This window comes from Mytilus trossulus, chromosome 5, assembly GCF_036588685.1.
Source record: "Mytilus trossulus isolate FHL-02 chromosome 5, PNRI_Mtr1.1.1.hap1, whole genome shotgun sequence".
In the NCBI taxonomy this organism is placed as follows: domain Eukaryota; kingdom Metazoa; phylum Mollusca; class Bivalvia; order Mytilida; family Mytilidae; genus Mytilus; species Mytilus trossulus.
The window spans coordinates 36,811,456-36,833,053 of record NC_086377.1 but is presented as its reverse complement, the minus strand read 5'-3'; the positions used below and the strand labels follow the sequence as shown (position 1 = coordinate 36,833,053).

At 32.4% G+C, this 21,598-nt stretch overlaps 1 protein-coding gene across 12 annotated transcripts in view; it reads left to right on the top strand.

The window, feature by feature from the left end:
• Positions 1 to 21,598, top strand: part of LOC134718815 (neogenin-like) — an 86,661-nt gene that overhangs the window by 46,234 nt on the left and 18,829 nt on the right. For 11 of the 12 annotated variants that reach the window (XM_063581555.1, XM_063581562.1, XM_063581560.1 and 8 more), the window contains exons 9-18: positions 1,455 to 1,695; positions 8,734 to 8,879; positions 11,979 to 12,136; positions 13,647 to 13,826; positions 14,147 to 14,402; positions 14,850 to 15,047; positions 16,373 to 16,468; positions 19,895 to 20,212; positions 20,642 to 20,947; positions 21,241 to 21,336. In XM_063581555.1, the coding sequence (XP_063437625.1) occupies positions 1,455 to 1,695; positions 8,734 to 8,879; positions 11,979 to 12,136; positions 13,647 to 13,826; positions 14,147 to 14,402; positions 14,850 to 15,047; positions 16,373 to 16,468; positions 19,895 to 20,212; positions 20,642 to 20,947; positions 21,241 to 21,336 (1,995 nt within the window). The remainder of the gene's footprint in view (positions 1 to 1,454; positions 1,696 to 8,733; positions 8,880 to 11,978; positions 12,137 to 13,646; positions 13,827 to 14,146; positions 14,403 to 14,849; positions 15,048 to 16,372; positions 16,469 to 19,894; positions 20,213 to 20,641; positions 20,948 to 21,240; positions 21,337 to 21,598) is intronic. The other variant, XM_063581556.1, reaches the window with a different exon arrangement.

Genomic DNA, 21,598 nt, shown 5'->3' with positions numbered 1-21,598 from the left:
GCTAATAAAACCTGCAGTCTTATATTTACTCACTCAATTTAGGGATCTGTGATAATTTTGACCAAAAGGAATATTTAAATAATTAACTATTTGACAATTCAGTTGGTAATAGTCTTCACAGTTTTTATCATAGAAAATGTCTCAATCATTCCAGAGAGCTGTTAGTTAATGATTTATGTAGATCTAGTAGGAGAGAAAATCAACTAAAAATTCTTTAAATCTTGTGTATTTCAGATTTATCCACTTGCTTACATTTTATGTTTAAATAAGATGTTTTATAACCTTCTTTTGTTTACATATTCAAGTCTTTAAAGAATTTGTTTATTTAGTAAGTCAAGCTGAATGTTATTTTTAAAGCCTAACTTTAAAAAGTTATAAATCTTTGAATGAAATATGATTGAACAGGTCACTTTAGATTTATTGTTATAACTCAGATGTTTCCTAAGTATTTATAGCATACCAGCCCCGTTGATTATCTCTTGTTTATATATATTCAACATTTTTCACATTCATTTTGATTCTATTTTTCAAAACTGAGTTGAAATTTAGATTTTTAGCAAGCGTAGACAATATAAAAGGAAGCTGTGGTCTCCTGTAGAGACCAAATGACACAGAAATTAACAACTATAGGTCACCATACAACCTTTAACAATGAGCAAAGCCCATACTGCATACCAGCCATCTTTCCCCCTTTATAGTTGATATCTCCAATGAGAGATGCTGATCTGACCCTTATAAAACTCAATGATTTAGACTATATATTCTTAAAAAGACATTCAGACAAGTAAAAAATACTTTTAAACACATACGTGTTCATTCAAAACCATAGATGTACTAATTAAGTACCCCTATGACATGTAAAGGTATAAACTCTTGGTGTATATTTATTTAATTTATGGTGTGGTTTACTATTTATTATCTTCAGTTATTTTCTTTAGATTTTTTTAAAATCATTAATTGAATGTGTTTGAATTTTCCATCTAATTAGCCAGTGCTCAAACTAGCAAAGTTAAGAAAATATTTATTGATACTAGGTATATGCAATTTCAGAAAATAAAACTGATTTATTTGAATTGGTAAAATAAAGAGAGACATTTGAGAATATTTTTACAGTATTACTGTATTGTTTCGACCTGGTTGGGCAGCATAATATAAATGCTACATAATTTTGTTAACTATTGTCAAAGGAAGAGCAACTGTGTCCTATATTTTCAATAAACATTGCCGTTCAAATGTATACCAAATGTTCACAGATTCCGTTTCTCAAACTAAGAATGTACCTCAGAGTTAGTGGAAAACATGGTGAAATAACTTAGTTTAACAATTTTAGCACTTTATAGAAAAAGCAAGAAGAATTAAAATGGTTTGAGCACTGGGCATCTGTTATTGCATGTTGTTTTATTTTTTGTTTTGCTTATGTTGTTTTTCCTTCTTCTTTTCACCCCTCCCTTTAGATGTACCCCTACCTCCAACAACAACCCGAAACTACAGACTTCCCACTTATCTAGGTGGTAACATTGGTAACGAGATCAACCTACCAAGTGAACCAAAGGACCTCCAAGCTGTCATCGTCTCAAAAGATTTCGTCACACTGAAATGGAACGACCCAGAGAAGAGTGGTTTAGAGAAGACTGGTCCATTAAATGAAGGGAGTCTAGTATACTCTGTCTTCTGGAAGGATAAAGATTCTGAGAGGTGAGAAAATATTATTGTATAAGAGAAAAACATTTATTGTGAGTTCATTATTGTTTGTTAGATACCAATTTTTGGGGATTTCATGGGCATAGATGCCAACCATTACGATTTTTGCGTAGTTTTTCCGATTTTGCGATAAAAACTACGCTATTACGGTCAAAGTCGAATAGTTACGGATTACCAATCATCGCCGTTCAATTTTGTAAAACACGGATTTTTATCATTACTTTTCAGTCCTGGTCCGGTATTTAGAAAACGCCAATGTAATGCTTCCGGTTTCTCGGGAGTTATCAACCTATTGTTGAGTAACTAACTGACTTCCGAAGAGGCAAACTTGCATTTATGAAGTAGCTTTCCCCCTTTCTCTACTTCTCCTTGACAAAACAAAAATGTAGGAGTCGAGAACATCTGAACAATAAATGAATGGAATACATACTACAGACAACATGTTAAACGACAAATTTCGTGCACATCACTTTGCAACCACTTGTCAGTAATTTTTATTGGTAAATGCACGTTTATGAATGATTACTGAAAACTTTTCAAAAATACGGAAAATTTGATAGTTTGTAACTGATTGTGTCAAAAGGGGGTTGGCATCTATGCATGGGTGGGAGTTGAAAATATCTGAGTTAACAACTAATTAACATGTTCAACGAATTACACATTTTCCTCAGGGAGATACAAGGGGAGAGCCTGACTCCCTCCTTTTGTGGGAAAAATTTTGTTGATTATTTAAGGAATAACTTAAGCAGGCCCTACCTTAGGTCAGTCAGTAGGCCCTTTCAAAAAGTTCTGGATTTACCACTGTTCTATATGCTTGTAAACAAACTTTGGGAAAACAAAAACCAATTATCCACATAATTACACCTTATGTAAGAATCCTGGGTTTTGATTGGTTGTTAGCCAGTGTATTTTTCATCAAATTCACTGTTATCAAATGATTACGTTCATTTTTTAACGCCGCTGGGGTATTTGCCAAAAGGATATGCATTTTTTACCCTCTCTGCCGTGGTATTTGCAAAAAAAAACCTCTATCGGACTGGACGCTTGTAACGTCATGATCATCAATGCGTTTTTGAACATTAACATTCGGTGTAATTAAACAGATATACCATGTTCTTGAGGGGTATTTGCGAAAAATACCAGTCTTGAGTATGAATTTCCCTCGCCTTACGGCTTTTCAAATTTAACATTCTCTTTACTGGTATTTTTCGCAAATACCCCTCCTTAACATGATATATCTGTTTAATACTACAATTTTTCCTGAGTCTACATAAATTGGTATCCACATAAAAAAAATGAATTCACAAAGAAAGCACTAATTGAACATTTACATATCTACCAATAGCAAGAAAGAAAATGAGTTGCCATGTGCACTCAAATGGCAAGAAAGAAAATGAGTTGCCATGTGCACTCAAATGGCAAGAAAGAAAATGAGTTGCCATGTGCACTCAAATGGCAAGAAAATACTATCAAATATTTAAACATGTTAAATCCTAGACAATGTCTTATTTGTGAGACTAACAATTGCATTGAGAAAAATTTAGATAGAATTCTTTACACTAGAGTCAATTTACAAAGGATAAGAAATGGAGAAATCTTAGAAATCAATTTTGTCCTATTGTACAACAACAACAAAAGTTCTGTCTGACATTTTTAAAAGGCAGATTATAACAAAATCAAATAAATAAGGCTATTAAAGTGTAAAGTGACTGAATCTCAAGAGGTTTTCCTAAAAGTTTGATTGTCTGGAAATAATTTTTTCCTTTTTCATTTTTTAAAAGCTGTAAAATGTTTTCGCAGATAACAAATTATAAAATACTAAAGGGAATACAATACTCACAAACGTTACCATGAAACTTTTTCTTACAAAAATTATAAAAAAAAATTGATATGGATGTCTGCAGAAAATTAGATTTTCAAAATTTTGTTTTGTAGAAATTTGCCATTAAAATTATACTCTCAAATCATGTAGATCAACAAAACTGAACCCCAATGAAAAGTTCAATACTTTAACTTGTCAGAGATAATTAGCTGGTTAAATTTGAGCGAAGCTGTGTTGTCTTTAGTGTCAGTCACTGTCCATCATAGCAGAAAGAAAGTATTCAAAAATAAATAAAACTCAAATTTGAAACTTGTGACACCTGTGTTTTATGTTCAAATGTTGAAATGTGATAAAGACAAACAGAAAAATGCAGGAAAGAAACAGGCTTATGTCAAATATTTGTTTTTATTCATAGTTGTAGGAAATGGAAACTAAATATTAAAGTGTAAGACAACTGCTGTCAAAATGTCTAGATTGAAAATTTTGACATGTTAGATTATGGTGCATTTTGAATTTTATGCCCCCACTGCTGAGGGATTAAGTTTGAATATGGATAGCGTCATTCTCTAGTTATGTCTCTTTATAAAATAAAAAAATGCCAAATTGTTGTTTCACCATTTTAACTTTAGTTTTCCTCAACTATAGAATGTATATTACCATCAACTACAGATCAAATATGAATTTGTGTGGTGTCACTTACATGGTTTTAGAGTTAGTGTCCCCTGAAAGCATTCATTAACTCAAATTAAAAGTCTATATTTCTCTTTCATTGAAAACAATAAACTCCTCAGCTTACATTTAACTACTGTAAACCAACTTATTTTTGCGGATACTTTATTTCGCGTTTTTCTCTTTCTTGACCACTTCGCGGCTATTTAATTTTGCGAATTTCTGTTGTATTTGATAAGGAAAGATCAACATTTTACATATTCACGATGATTTATATTCGCGTTTTTTTTCTACTCGCTAAAGTCACAAAAATAAATCGCTCGCGAAAATAAGTTGGTTTACAGTATTTAGTAGCTATCTTACCTGTAGAAAATTGGTTAAGAAGAAGGGGAGTACAAAAACAGTAAGATAAAAACATGTGCAGAATAAAAGGCAGCAATAGTATACTGATGTTCAAAAATCATAAATCGATAGACTAAAACAAATCTGGGTCATTAACCAAAACCAAGAAGATAGATACAAAACACCACACATTAGACAAAAAAAAATCGAAACACTAATTTAATGCACCAAAATAAATAGGTTTGTATGTACTGTCAATTTCTTATCTTTGTTTTCTGTAAATAAATTAGAAACTGCTGCAAAGTGCATTTCATAAAAATTAATGGAATTGGGGAAAAAAAGCAGTTGTCAGAAATCTTGATATAACTTCCTGGTTGATTTATTTTTTTTGATAAGGAAGTAAATTGCCAAACATCACATGTCATAAAATTTGACAAGAATCATTTTTACAAAGAGATAGATATGTGCATATAGTGCAGTATATCTATTTATAACATTATTTTAGTGATAATTAAATAATGTATCTCTGAAAGTAACATGTACCTAATCAAATGATGAATATGTCACTTAGTAGAATCTGAAAGTAGCATGTATCTTATGAAATGATAAATATTTCATCAATATACATACCTATTACCATTCTTTTAGTGATAATTAAATAATGTATCTTTCAGGTACTAGAATCTGAAAGTAACATGTATCACTAATGATGTATATTTCACTTAGTAGAATCTGAAAGAATAAAATTATTTATCTTTCAGGTACTAGAAGCTAAAATTAACGTCTAAATGATGTATATTTCACCATGCAGAATCTGAAAGTAGCATGTATCTTATGAATTGATAAATATTTCATCAATATACATACCTATTAACATTCTTTTAGTGATAATTAAATAATGTATCTTTCAGGTACTAGAATCTGAAAGTAACATGTATCACTAATGATGTATATTTCACCGAGTACAATCTGAAAGTTACCATGTATTTATTAAAATGATGTATATTTACCTACTAGAACTTGAAAGTAGCATGTATCTTATGAAATGATAACTATTTCACCCACTACAATTGGAAAGAACTTTTCATAATATTTGACAAGAATTATCTTTACAAAGAGATAGATATGTGCAAATCAATTAACATTCTTTTAGTGATAATTAAATAATGTATCTTTCAGGTACTAGAATCTGAAAGTAACATGTATCTTACTATCGTATGATGTATATTTCACTGAGTAGAATCTGAAAGTAACATGCATCTTATGAAATGATAAATATTTCACTGACTAGAATTTCGAAGGAACATGTATTTAATGAATTGATGTACTGTAAACCAACTTATTTTCACGAGCGATTTATTTTCACGAGTAGGAAAATAACGCAAATATAAATTGTCGGGAATATGTCAATTATTGATCTTTCCTTAATAAACTTCATCAAGTTAATAAGATAATCGCGAAATTAAATAGCCGCGAAGTGGTCAAGAAAGGGTAAAACGGGAAATAAAGTATCCGCGAAAATAAGTTGGTTTACAGTATATTTACCTACTAGAATTTGGAAGAGACATGTATCTAATCAAATGATATATATTTTACCAACTAGAATTTGAAAGGTGAAAAATGATATATATCCCGGTAATTCACTGACTAGAATGTGAAAGGAACATGTATATAATCTAAATGATGTATATTTCACTAAGTAGAATCTGAAAGTAACATGCATCTTGTGAAATGATAAATATTTCAATGTCTAGAATTTGGAAGAAATATGTATTACTTTTTAGCAGTTTGACTATTGTTATCAGCATGTCAAAAGACTGATCATTTATTTTGGAAATTTTAACGATTATCTCCAGTCTTAATATATAGTCTGTCTGTTGTGGGATGTATTAGTTTGTCTTAAAATCTAATAAAAGTCTATAATATGGCTTAATAGATATTTTCTTGTGCCAGTAGGCTTGAAATTGATTAAGAAGAGCTATTTATGAAAATTTTAATCTTTTCTGTACCATTTTTCAGTCTGGTTGCTTTAATTTTTTTCCTAAAAAAACTTGTTTTTCAATTTACAGTAAACTTATTCTGTACGTCACTAATTTTTCAGTCTGGCTGTTTTGATTTTTTTCCTAAAAAAAAAACTTTTTTTTTTAATTTACAGTAAACTAAGTCTGTAAGTCACTAATGGGAAATTTTAGTTAGTTATGTGAAGGGGTAATACTTTAGAAAAGGTTTTAAATGATTACTTTTTAAAGAAAATTTGTAGATGTTTTTAGAATGCATGAATTTTAATGGAAGGAGATACAAGGTTATAGTCTACAAAGAGCGACACAGCATAGCAATTTACCCAAAGTAGACATCTTAAATTCTTATTTTTACAAACCAATCTATCCATCCATCTATCTTTGTAGTTCATTATTTTTGTCGGTTTAGTGCAACCATGAGTCTCAATTTTCAATGAAGTAAAACACAGTTGTGGCCTGTATACAAACATTTGCAAAACGTAAATGAAAATCTCTGAAAATTTACACTAATTTTTGGTCTTCAACACAGCAAGAAAATCAAATTGAGTGTATTTGTTATTGCTATTCCTTGACCACAGCCATAAGTCCAAAGTCTATTCAATGTGTTTGCAGGATTTGGTATAAAGGAAAATCTTTATTTTAACTATAAGTGCTAGGATTATAATTGAATCCTGAAACTGCTGCATTTTTTGCATCAATAAAAACATGGTAATAATTTCTGAATTTACAGTATTTAGAAGAACTTGGTAATTTCTGTTTTTGCCATCACTACCCCTAAAAAAAACTTAGAAGACACTTCACAAGCTTAAGTGCATCTTAGAGGTTACACTTTGGCTAATAATTGTCCTTTAACATACCCACTTTTACAAATTAGTTCATTGAATAAATTGCTGAACATTAAGCATTTCTGCCACTTTTTACTAAGCACTGTGTCATCATAAATATACTGATACAAATCAGTGTTGATAAGTCACTTCTGTGTTTTACAAGTGGGACTTTGTTGTTTTTCTATCAAGTAAATTTCAGATTAAGATGTAATTTAAAGTTTGAAAGTGTTGAGAGATTAGAGATTTTTTCATTGTTTGTATTCCTATTTTTTTGTGTTTTAGTGGTTTTATTAGTGGTATCTATCATTTTCATCTACTGTTTAAGAAAACATTACATTTATTTGCAATAAAATTCATGGCAGGGGAATATTGAAGCATTGTATCAAGTGGCAGGAGATTAAGAGAAAAAATTGAAAGATACATATCTTGTACAATAAAACCTGACCTTTAATGACCTCTGTAAATCAAAAACATAATTTATTGGAGGAAGATTGTAATTAACCCAGTCTTAGAAGTTTGAAGTAGTAACAGTTAGGGTTTTATATGCCAGGTGAGAGATTCTAGAATTACAAAAGTTCATAAATTTGGGAGAAATTGTTTAGATTTAAAATTATTTATGGGGATCTGTATGTGTTGAAATGTAACTTATTGCAGCTACCATGCTTACATTGTTTAATCAGTAAAGTACATTTTATTTGTATACAATGGAAGCAGTAGGTAGAGGTTTCTTTACTTTCAGTTTCATGGTTCTCTATCTTTACTTTTAGTTTCATGGTTTTCATACCTGCCAAGTTTTCAAAATGCCCATGGGGGTATTGCGTGCAAGATGGCTGCCATATTCCTAAAAAAACATCAAGGGGGCCAACAAATACAGTGTAATGTTGTTTTTTGGCTTCTCCATACTTTTATAAGCCGCAATTCATTGTAAAATTAATTGTTTTGTTAAAATTGTGAACATAATTGCTCTTCAAAAGTTTCAATTTGACAGCCTCCATGGAGGAAATCCCCCGCAAATAGTGACAGTTGGCAGGTATGGGTTCTGTTATCCTTTCTTTCAGTTTCATGGTTCTTTTATCTATCTTAAAACCTAGTCAAAATATCAAACTAGATACACTGGATGTAAAAATACTGTTGAAAGTTGATGATATGTGTCAAATATATAAAACCGCATAGCACATTTCAATTTCATATAATTGACAGAATCTTATAGATACCAGACTTAAATTGTTTACACCAGATTCAGGTTTTGCCTATTACAGACTCATAAGTAGTGATTGATTTTAAAAAGTTAAAATAGTTAAAAAGCCAAATAAAGTACAAAAAAAGTAAAAAATTGTATTCTTTGTCATTTTAGGGAGAGAGTGTTAAACACCACACTGAATGAAGCCAACATCCAACATCTGAAACCAGATACCAGTTACGAGTTCAGGATCAGGACCTATAACAACAATGGACCGAGTCCCAGTTTTGCTAGGCTCTCCATTACCACTGAAAGAGACAGTAAGTTTATAGAATCTTCGTGTAAATTATGGCTAGTGTCTTTAAAGAACTCTTGACTCGAAAATTCACCAATCATAAAGATTTATTTAATGTCTTGATTGTCAATGGCTGCATATAAAAAGATGTGGTATGAGTGCTAATGAGACAAATCTCCATCCAAGTCACAATTCGTAAACCTTGTCTTACACTATACAGCAAGCTATTTACGGCCCCTAAAATGACTAGTGTAAACCATTTAAACAGTCTGATCTATATAAAAAAACAAGAAACAAGAAATACTTATCAATCACATCAACAAACGACAACAACTTTTACCTTGTTCCTTACTTAGGACAGGAGGTCCATAGTACAATGTAGTAATAATTAGTTAAATAAATTGTCATGTTGCATAAAACACTGTAATGAAAGCTGTAAAGGGAGGGAGCATGTGCATTAACAAACTGGAAATAAAATTGCGATTTCACAAAAATAAAAAAATAGCTTACATGATCAATTTTACGAATTTGCATAGAATACAATAAATAATGATCTTTGAAACAATACCATTTGAATTATGAACTAAAAACATGTGGCACACAAATAACCTTTCACCGCCATTTCAATCTAATTTTTGCCAATGTTGGATAGTAATGTATAGTTTGATTCCATGATAAAAATGTAGAGTTCATTTCATCTGATAAAACAAATGATCTTCCTCGAGAGAGTCTGCAGCAGAATTTCAAATTCTATTATAGTTTTAAAGACACTACTGTGTATTCATTAATAATAAAAGCATGATATGTATATGATTTAAAAGCAAATTGTGATAGTAAATGGCTGTATATAGTAGTTCTTCAATCTCTATGGATATATCTGAAAATCTTATTCATTACAAAACTATGCACTACATAAAATTTATCAAAGTTACCAGACTTATAATTTTGTACACAAGAGAGGCAGACGCATGTGTTATTTAAGGAATGACTGTAATATTTTTTCTGGTCTATGAAGGAATAACATCAAAAATACGGTGCACACTGAATAACCCACTACAAGTGTGCACCACATTTTTATGTTATTTGGAATAGACAGAAAAAATATTACAGACATTTCTTATGATTTAATTCTAAATTCCAATTTAAACCGTAGTAAACTATGAAAATATGTCGATGAAGTCACATGTCAAAATTGTGTCTATGAGCTGATAAACAAAACAATGTCAGCCAAGCAGAAGACACTTTACATCCAAAATGAAATTATTCTAATATAGACTTATCGTGCAGTCACTCTCAAATATTAAAAGTTGAAAGGCCAAGTAAATACAAAGTTAAAGAGCATTGAGGAAAAGGTTAGAAGCTGAAGAAAACTACGAATTTGATGTTCATTGAGGACCAAGAACTGCAGAAGGTTTTGTTAAACACAGCTTGGAAATCTATTCCTGGACAAAGAATTATTTACTGAGTGCCAATGAAAACGCAACACTTTTGTTTTTCAAAAAAATCTTGTAATTTTTATTTTATTTATATTAGAACTTTGTATAGTTGGTTTAAAATGACTTTTAGGACAATTGACGACAACTTTACGGTTGAGTGTTTTTTGGAACAAATGCGAAGTAAGGGTTATTTTGAACGGACATAAACCGAGTTCACCGCTTTTCAACATACGCACCATTTTCACGATTTTGTCATTTAAAGCTTGGCTTATGTCATGAATTTTCCCACCCTTATTGTTAGGAAACTGCAATAAACATCTTGAGTAAATGCCAGGACTTTCTGACAACCAGCAACATGCAGTTTTGGGCATGACACAATGAAGCCTTTCACTGCATACAATTACGAGAAGACTGAAGTTGTAGCCTCTACAATAACCTAAATCATCCACAAATTCAACCAAAATGAATCATTTAATGATAAGCGACATCCCGGGGTACAAAAAGCAAGAAACGCTCAGCCTGACCGATACATTTGGTCTTAAACATATTCGATACTGACTCTGATGGGTGTACAAAGGTCACGAGAGTTCAATGGTGGCCACGGTAGATCCTTTGGAGCAATTTCAGTAAAGCATTATTTGCGCAGAAATTGTTTAAGAGCACCAAAGTCTTTCCTTAGTGACATCTAAACGACCGTAAGGCGTAAATATTGAATTCTGTAGACCAAAAATCATTCATTGTGTACCAAAAACCATCAGTGGTGGTTACATAGACATTTGACACCAACTTGGCCAAAAGTCATGTGTTTCACCCGATTTTGGTCCGATCGTGCAAATTTTGCATCAGATTGGACATGTTTTAGACGATGAAAAACACCACCAATATCATAAAGTCAACTTGAGTTTGATATGCGGGACAAGTGGAACAACATTCTTCGAGATCACATTAAACGTCCGGGATGATTAGTTTCACGGCGCTGTCGGGATTGCGCTGCACAACGGGGTTGTAACATGTTTTGTTAGGACTGTGAGTTGATGATTCGACATTGGATATTTCGTTTACCTATAGCGTCTGAAAGATGACAATGAAACATTTTTGTTTGATATCGATCTATCGTTAGAATTGTTAATTTTCAAGAGCAATTTATTTTGAAAGAATATCATTTCTTATATAAATTTTATTTTTGAAAAACCAAGTGTTGCGTTTTCATTGGCACTCAGTATATTATTTCTACATTTGAGTGATGATTTTACTATGAAAATTTTATCCTTTAATACATGAATTATTTGCCTACCATTTAAAGAGATCCCAGAAATGGTCTTGCCAAATTTTGATATCAGTAGAAAAATTAAATGGATTGCTTCTGAGTATAAAAGAAATTTCAGATAAGGTAGTAAGTTATATGTAAAAAAAATCTTGTTGAACTTTTTCAAAATTCTAAATTGCAGTATTAATTAGGCTTTGATGTGAATGTTCCCATTCTCCTTAAATTGATGGAAGTAAAACAATAGTTCCTGCCAGATTTATTGAAAAAAGGCCCATTTTATTCTAGTTTTCAATACTTTCAAGGATTTCATTATCATGCAAAAGATTTGGTTCGATTGACACAACTAAAGCTTGAAAATGAGCTTCCAAAATAAAAATATGTCCAAAGTCCAAAATGACAAAGCCAATTGTATTATTTTCAGTTGATGTACCTACACCTCCAACTAATGTCCGAGCGGAAGCAAAGAGTCCAGAGTCCATTCGTGTGTCGTGGGATGAACCAGTCCAACCCAAAGGAAAAATAACCAAATATAAACTGATGTATTATATGAAAGGAGATGCACAGGAACATAGAATTGAGGTAAGTCTCTGAGCTTCTTGTATTATATGAAAGGAGATGCACAGGAACATAGAATTGAGGTAGGTTTCTTAGCTTCTTGTATTTTTATGCCCTGGCTGTAACAGAGAGGGCATTAAGTTTTGCCCTTGTCCTTCTATACATCTGTCTGTACATTCTAAAGTTGTTTTTGTTCAACTTTAGTTTGCCTCAACCAATTTGGCTGGTGTTACTTTAATGGTTCTAGAGATATGCCCGTTTATAAATGGAAAATTGATGAATATTTTGTTTCCATTCTTTAACTTAAGTTTGCCTAAACCAAATATTTTGAAATTATACACAATTATTTGCTTCTAATCACTAAAAACAGATGATTTTAGTAAGAGTATGTAGGCTTTGACTTTTAGAACTTATTTTAATTTTCATGATCTGATGACTTTCAGGAAATATTTCCCAAACTGTACATATAAATATAATCTTTGTTTTTACAATTCCCTGTACAATGAATACCCATACGATACCTTGATGATGTTTTAATCTTTTGGTTTTTAAAAACTATCAGCTCTTTTGTTTTACAAATATTTTTCGCCTCAAGTTTCACTGAAGAGACATTAATTGTTTAGATGCACATCTGTTGCAGTAAAATTAGCACTGTTAATACTATTATGTTTGTATCGTACTATACCGTGAAATCCCATGAGTATTATTTTCTACTGTTACAGTGACACATTATGCAACTTTTATTTATTTTTGCTTGAAGTGTTTGTAACATGTATAAGTCAGTTGCACTAAGCTATTATCCATTAAAATTTAATGACGCATCTATTTTGTTCTATTGATCTTCATCATAAGATTTTATCAACTCCTTGGTGTGGGCTTTGCTCATTGTTGATGGCCGTACTGTGATCTATAGTTGTTAATGTTTGTGTCATTTTGGTCTTTTGTGGATAGTTGTCTCATTGGCAATCATACCACATCTTCTTTTTTATAAATTGAATTATTTTGTGTCTTAGAGGAATGGGGATATATAAGTAAAGAAAAAAAAATTAACACGTTCAGTCTTTTTATATACCGCAGTTTCACCTAGCTCCACTAATACTAGAATGATTGAAATGCTTGCATTTATGATGCAATAAAAAAAAATCAAAATGCAAGTTCTGATAATTGTGATATTTATACTGTTTTTAGAGAAATAAAAAAAATAAGTATCTGAATGGCATGTTGATACATTTGTATGTCCCACCAAGGGTCATGTTTTTTGGTCTGTTTGTCTGTTCATCTGTCCTGCTTCAGGTTAATGTTTTTGATAAAGTTGAAGTCTTAATCAACTTGAAACTTGGTACACATGTTCCCTATTATATGATCTTTCTAATTTTGATGCCAATTTAGAGTTTTAACAATTAAGTATAGAAAAAAAGAATAGAGAATAAAGGCCTAAAAAGACAAAAAAATACAAAAAAGAAGACCCCAATTGAGACCTTGGGATTTACTCTCAGTAAGAAACATACATACAGTATTTGTATTATCTTTACAGATTATAAAAACCAACCACATGCTACAGGGTCTGAAGACTTTTAAGGAGTACAGCATCAGTGTAGTAGCTTTTAATGAGAACGGCGAAGGTGGACGGTCAGATGAGATTGAGGCCAGAACATTATCTGACCGTCCCAGTGACATCCCACAGAATGTCACACTAGAGGCAGCTAGTGCCACGGTAAGTTAGGTTATATTTCTTGTTCTTCTTATATGTTAAGCCTTTTAAGATGTAGCAATTTTATAGATTGCAATAAAAAAAAGAATTACATCGAGATAATTAAAAAATAATACAATAGAAAAAAGATGTGAATATAAAAAAAATTCAAGTAAAAATTTATTGCAAATAATAAAATTAATATGAATTTTGGAATTTGAAACTCATCATTCATATTTTAAAATTAAATTTTATTTCAAATTACCACATTTTGAAAGTTAAGATTTAATAAATGTAACTGTCATTCATTAATCACCATAATAAATCTGTCTCCATGTATTTAGAGTTTAATATTGAGATGGGAGCCACCACCAGAAGAAACAAGAAATGGTCTCATCACAGGCTATAAGATCAGGTTCAAGAAAAAGACTGACATGAGAAGTCGGACTGTTACCACTGATGGAAATCGTCGTCTGTATGCTCTAGTCAATCTGGAGAAGAACACCCAGTACCAGGTTAAAATAGCTCCTATCAATGTCAATGGTACAGGACCCTATACAAATAAGCTGAGGGCTACAACGTTTAGAGATGATTTGGATGGTAAGATATTTATATATAAAAATAAATCCTGTTCTGAATTCTGAGAGAATTTCATTGACCTTTGAGCAAATTTCTGCTTTACTAAATAAATATTAGATTGGTCTCAGTAGTTACTACTGTTATCACTCGCCAGTCAACACTGAGGTTGTGAGTTCAAAGCCCACTCGTTTGGGTGCACTTGACTCTAATCTTGATTGACTAGGATAGTCAGTTTTCCTTTCGAATGTCATGGTTTTCTCCAGGCACTCCGGGTCTATTTACATGGTCGAGATCAAGCTAGAAATAGATATTAAAAAATTGCCTTCAACATGAAAGGACTAGAAGACAAATATCCTTCTAAAACAGGATGTGTTTACCATTAGATTTCATATCAAACTAGATTTGTCAATACTTTTCTGATATGAATTTTTTGGAAAATATTTTCATAAATGTAATACTTTTTTACAGAATCTGTGGTACCAACAACACCCAGAAAGTTACGAGTGACATCTTATGCCACGTCGATCAGAGTATCCTGGACAGCTCCAGAGCCAGAATCTAAGATCATGGTGAGAGGATACACACTGGGGTATGGTAAAGGAATAGCTGATGTTTACATGGAAGTCTTGGGACCTGATGTTAATGTATTCACTATAGAAAGTCTAGGTAATATTTTACTGTCATTAGTGTAGATAAACATATCATATTTGTCATAGAAATACTGTGGATTCATTTATTTTTGTGGGTACCAATTTTTCGTGGATTGAAGAAAACTTGCATTTTCGTGGATATATAAATTTGTGGTTTTGGGAAAGTTTGCATACAATCCTTTAGAAAAGGTGTATTTCATTGAACATTTAAATTCGTGGATCTCCTGTTCTCACGAAAGCAATGAAAATTGGTATCCAACGAATATTAATGAATCCACAGTAGAACAACAAATAATACGTGGTATGATTTCCAATGAGAGAGACGACTTTGCACCAGTTGATGATTGAAGTTTTCAATGACCTTGACTGGCTATACAGCCCTTGCACAGTCAGTTTCCACCAGAGACCAATTGACGTAGAACTAACAAAATATATTGGTCTACAAACTGACTTAAAAAATGAGCAAAACCAGTGCCACATAATAAGCTTTAAAAGGCTGCGAAAGGACAAATGTAAAACAATTAAAGACTAGAAAACTAATGGCAAAAGTTTTCTACAAAATGATAAACAGTATTACAACAAAGGAAACTTACAGGCTTCAGACTTGGCACAAGCACATACAGAATGTGGTGGGGTTTAACATGTTTGCTGGCACCTATCACTCTCCCTAAATATCAAACATTAAGCATTACTTTATAGAATTTAGTTATACCCAACAAACTTTCAGTTATTAGATAAAACAAAAGCTTTAACTTTGGGAAATTTCTTAGTCCTCTGAAAAAACCTTCTATTGATTAACCAGAATTTCTTTCTGAAATTTATAGGTTTTTTTTTGTGGTTTATTTCCACTTATTTGGTAGTACATATTTAATGGTACTGTCAATTCAGTATAATTGAAGATTTTATTAAAGTGAATAAGACAACTGGATATAGTATTGTAATAATACTAACTTGAATTCTGATATCTGATACATATATCGGTATGCAGTTTTTCCTCAAATGGCAATTATTAATCTTAGATTTTTCTCAATTCATGAAAAATCCCTTTGATAAATTTATGCACTTAAATATTTCTGATTTTAGACATGTTTTATTTTTTCAAAGCCATGAATTTAGCCTCATCCAAAGTTTGATATATTATCAGTTGTTAATATACACAATCTTTGCTTTATAATTAACCAGCACTGATCAGTAAATAAAGCAAATAAAGTTTTAATGAAAAATTTGTAAAATGTGATATAATGAAAGGAAGATTCATTACCTGCCCTGTAGAAAAGAAAAAGATAATTAGAAAATGAATTGAAAAATCAGTTACTAATTAAGTTTGTATTCTATTTTTAGAACCCAATGCTGAGTATGTAATTACAGTAAGAGCTTATAACAAGAAAGGAGATGGGCCCCCAAAATATCAGACGGCTAAAACCAGTGAAGCAGAAGGTATTACCTATGGATTCATTTATTAGCTCACCTGGCCCGAAGGGCCAAGTGAGCTTTTCTCATCACTTGGCGTCCGGCGTCCGTCGTCGTCGTCCGTCGTCGTCGTCGTCCTGCGTCCGGCGTTAACTTTTACAAAAATCTTCTCCTCTGAAACTACTGGGCCAAATTTAACCAAACTTGGCCACAATCATCATTGGGGTATCTAGTTTAAAAATTGTGTCCGGTGACCCCGCCAACTAACCAAGATGGCCGCCATGGCTATAAATAGAACATAGGGGTAAAATGCAGTTTTTGGCTTATAACTCAAAAACCAAAGCATTTAGGGCAAATCTGACATGGGGTAATAATGTTAATCAGGTTAAGATCTATCTGCCCTGAAATTTTCAGATGAATCTGACATTCCGTTGTTAGGTTGCTGCCCCTGAATTGGTAATTTTAAGGAAATTTTGTTGTTTTTGGTTATTATCTTGAATATTATTTCAGATAGAGATAAACTGTAAAAGCAATAATGTTTAGCAAAGTAAGATCTACAAATAAGTCAACATGACCAAAATGATCAGTTGACCACTTTAGGAGTTATTGCCCTTTATAGTCAATTTTTAACCATTTTTCGTAAATCTTAGTAATTTTTTAGAAAAATCTTCTCCTCTGAAACTGCTGGGCCAAATTATTTGAAACTTGGCCACAATCATCATTTGGGTATCTAGTTTAAAAATTGTGTCCGGTGACCCCGCCAACTAACCAAGATGACCGCCATGGCTATAAATAGAACATAGGGGTAAAATGCAGTTTTTGGCTTATAACTCAAAAACCAAAGCATTTAGAGCAAATCTGACATTGGGTAAAATTGTTAATCAGGTGAAGATCTATCTGCCCTGAAATTTTCAGATGAATTGGACAACCTGTTTTGGGGTTGCGGCCCCTGAATTGGTAATTTTAAGGAAATTTTGCTGTTTTTGGTTATTATATTGAATATTATTATAGATATAGGTAAACTGTAAACAGCAATAATGTTCAGCAAGGTCAGAGTTACAAATAAGTCAAGATGACCAAAATGGTCAGTTGACCTCTTTAGGAGTTATTGCCCTTTAAAGTCAATTTTTAACCATTTTTCGTAAATTTTATATATCTTTTACTAAAATCTTCTTCTCTGAAACTGCTGTGCCAAATTGGTCCAAACTTGGCCACAATCATCTTTGGGGTTTCTTGTTTAAAAAATGTGTCCGATGACCTGGCCATCAAACCAAGATGGCCGCCACGGCTAAAAATAGAACATAGGGGTAAAATGCAGTTTTTGGCTTATAACTCAAAAACCAAATAATTTAGAGAAAATCTGACATGAAGTAAAATTGTTAATCAGGTCAAGATCTATCTGCCCTGAAATTTTCAGATGAATTGGACAACCTGTTTTTAGGTTGCGGCCCCTGAATTGGTAATTTTAAGGAAATTTTGCTGTTTTATATTGAATATTATTATAGATATAGGTAAACTGTAAACAGCAATAATGTTCAGCAAAGTAAGATCTACAAATAAGTCAACATGAACGAAATGGTCAATTGACCCCTGTAGGAGTTATTGACCTTTGTAGTCAATTTTCAATCTGCTTCCTTTGTTTAATATTCACATAGACCAAGGTGAGCGACACAGGCTCTTTAGAGCCTCTAGTTTTACATGTAGCTGCCACTGTCAAATCAATGTTCATAGAGCAAGTGCACAAAGGAAGCCTGATCTTTTGCAAATTAAAAAAAATTTGTATATATAAAACCAGAAAATACTGTACTTAAGCAGTCAGTAGTTCACAAAAAAAATGTTGTTTAAAAAATCTTCAGAATCAATAACAAGATAATGTCAATCTGGGCAAAATGAGAGATATATATATGGCTAATATTTTTTGGCAATCTGTAATGCAAAATAAAATATCACATCAAAATAGTAATACTTTCACCATAGAACTTATAGCAATTTTAGACAATTCAACTTTTGACATACTATAATCACTCTTTTTAGCTCACGTGGCCCAAAGGGCCAGGTGAGCTTTTCCCATCACTTGGCGTCCGGCGTCGCGTCGTCCGTCGTCGTTAGCTTTTACAAAAATCTTCTCCTCTGAAACTACTGGGCCAAATTAAACCAAACTTAGCCACAATCATCATTGGGGTATCTAGTTTAAAAAATATGTGGCGTGACCCGGTCAACCAAGCAAGATGGCCGCCATGGCTAAAAATAGAACGTAGGGGTAAAATGCAGTTTTTAGCTTATAACTCAAAAACCAAAGCATTTAGAGCAAATCTGACAGGATTATAATTGTTTATCAGGTCAACATCTATCTGCCCTGAAATTTTCAGATAAATCGGACAACCCGTTGTTGGGTTGCTGCCCCTGAATTGGTAATTTTAAGGAAATTTTGCTGTTTTTGGTTATTATTTTGAATATTATTATAGATAAAGATAAACTGTAAACAGCAATAATGTTCAGCAAAGTAAGATTTACAAATAAGTCAACATGACTGAAATGGTCAATTGACCCCTTTAGGAGTTATTGCCCTTTATAGTCAATTTTTAACCATTTTTCGTAAATCTTAGTTATCTTTTACAAAAATCTTCTCCTCTGAAACTACTGGGCCAAATTAATCCAAACTTGGCAACAATCATTTTTGGGGTATCTAGTTTAAAAAATGTGTGGCTTGACCCGGTCAACCAACCAAGATGGCCACCACGGCTAAAAATAGAACATAGGGGTAAAATGCAGTTTTTGGCTTATAACTCAAAAACCAAAGCATTTAGAGCAAATCTGACAAGGGCTTAATTTGATTATTAGATCACTATCTATCATGTCTATCTGCCCTGTAATTTTCAGATGAATCTGACAACCCGTTGTTGGGTTGCTGCCCATGAATCGGTAATTTTAAGAAAATTTTGCTGTTTTTGGTTATTATCTTGAATATTATTATAGATAAAGATAAACTGAAACAGCAATAACATAATAAAGTAAGATTTACAAATAAGTCAACATCACCGAAATGGTCAATTGACCCCCTAAGGAGTTATTGCCCTTTGTAGTCAATTTTTAACAATTTTCATAAAATTTGTAAATTTTTATTAACATTTCCACTGATACTACTGGGCCAAGTTCATTATAGATAGAGATAATTGTAAGCAGCAAGACTGTTTAGTAAAGTAAGATTTACAAACACATCACCATCACCAAAACACAATTTTGTCATGAATCCATCTGCTTCCTTTGTTTAATATTTACATATACCAAGGTGAGCGACACAGGCTCTTTAGAGCCTCTAGGTTTTTTTTGCCATTAGATTTGTTTTCTTGTAAAATATCAAAACTTCTTGGGAATGTCTGTAATGTCCATTTTTGTCAGACTATTATGAAAATTTAATGATTATTAAGTAAACATTTCCATTCTCTGTTGTAGTTGTTGAGCATTTGACACCAATGATGCCACCTGTTGGATTAAAGACCATTGTTTTGTCATCCTCTACCGTGCTGTTAACATGGACAGACACATCACTTGGAAGTAGTCAGCGGAACACAGATAACAGATTCTATACTGTCCGATACACACCATTACAGGGCTCAGGTCGTCGTAATAGAGATGTCAACTCAACAGGACTGAACTGTCACATAGATAATTTAAAGCCTTACACAAAGTATGAGTTCAGTGTCAAGGTCATCAAAGGTCGAAGACAGAGTACCTGGAGTATGAGTGTTCTCAACACAACAGAGGAAGCTGGTAAGGAAACCTTTTGGATAATTTATATCTATAAGTGACCACAATGTTATGAGGTTCTAGATAGGGTTTACAGAATTAAAAAAAAAAGACTAATACTACAGAAAAATGGTTAAAAAAAATGAGTATAAAATAGGCAAAAAAAATTATTCATTCAATTGATGAAGGCTTATACTATAATTACTGACATACAAGTGAGAGGTTTAGCTAGTTATAAAACCAGGTTCAATCCACCATTTTCTATGTAAGAAAATGCCTGTGTCAAGTTAGGATATAATAGTTGTTACCCTGTCTTTTGATGTGTTTGAGTAATTAATTTTGCCACTTGATTAGGGACTTTTGGTATTGGATTTTCCTCACAGTATTTTTCTGATTTTACTTTTTACCAGCATTCTATTCCTCTGTAAACATAACTTTGTGTTTTATTTATAGGGCCAGGATCAGCTCCTCGAGACTTGACAACAATTAGCATTGAAAAGAACCCTAAGGCTGTGAGACTAAATTGGCAACCACCCATCACCCCTAATGGTCAGATTACAGGATACCTGATATTTTACACCACCGATCCTAACTTGGAGGATGTAGACTGGGTCGTAGAAGGTGTACTGCCAGGGGAAAGGTTGACCACGACCATCAAAGGTCTGACCCCTGACACAACATATTATTTCAAAATGCAGACTCGAAATAGTAAAGGATATGGACCTATCTCACCTACTGTTATTTATAAAACACCAAAATGTAAGTAACAATTTATTCTTAGCTCAACTCACAAAGACAGGAGTATAAAAATATTGATTAAATAATTAAATTGAATTTGTTTCAGAATTTTTTACAAGGAAACTAGATCAATGTCACAACTTTTATTATATATAAATTTGTAGTATTTTGACCTGTTTTAGAAAATATTAAAATCATAAGGCGGATCCAAACCTTTACATGGCATACTTTTAATTTTACTTCTCACAAAACAATTTCAAGTTCTTATATTTGCAATGGGTAAATTAAACATGGTGTATTCTCTACGTTTTCAGCTGATGGTACCGGTGGTGGAAAGATTAACCCAGAATACCCACCAGATTTTGAAAATAAGTTCAATACAGACAATTTTCCGCCAAAAGATTATTTTCGTAAGTTGACAATACTAGTGTATGTAATAATTTTTGTGGACTTGAAAGACCTCTTCCTTTAAGGGCTATTCCAGAAAAAAATGTAGGGGGGGTTGGAATGCACATTGTATTAATAATACATGGGTGATGGGTATCAGAGCAACTTTTCACACTATAATGCACAATAATTTTCTCAATTACAATTGTCTGGGTGGCGGGTGCTGACAAAAAACTGCCTTCCAACTACCCCCCGCCGCCGCCCCCCCCCTCCCCCCCCCCCCTA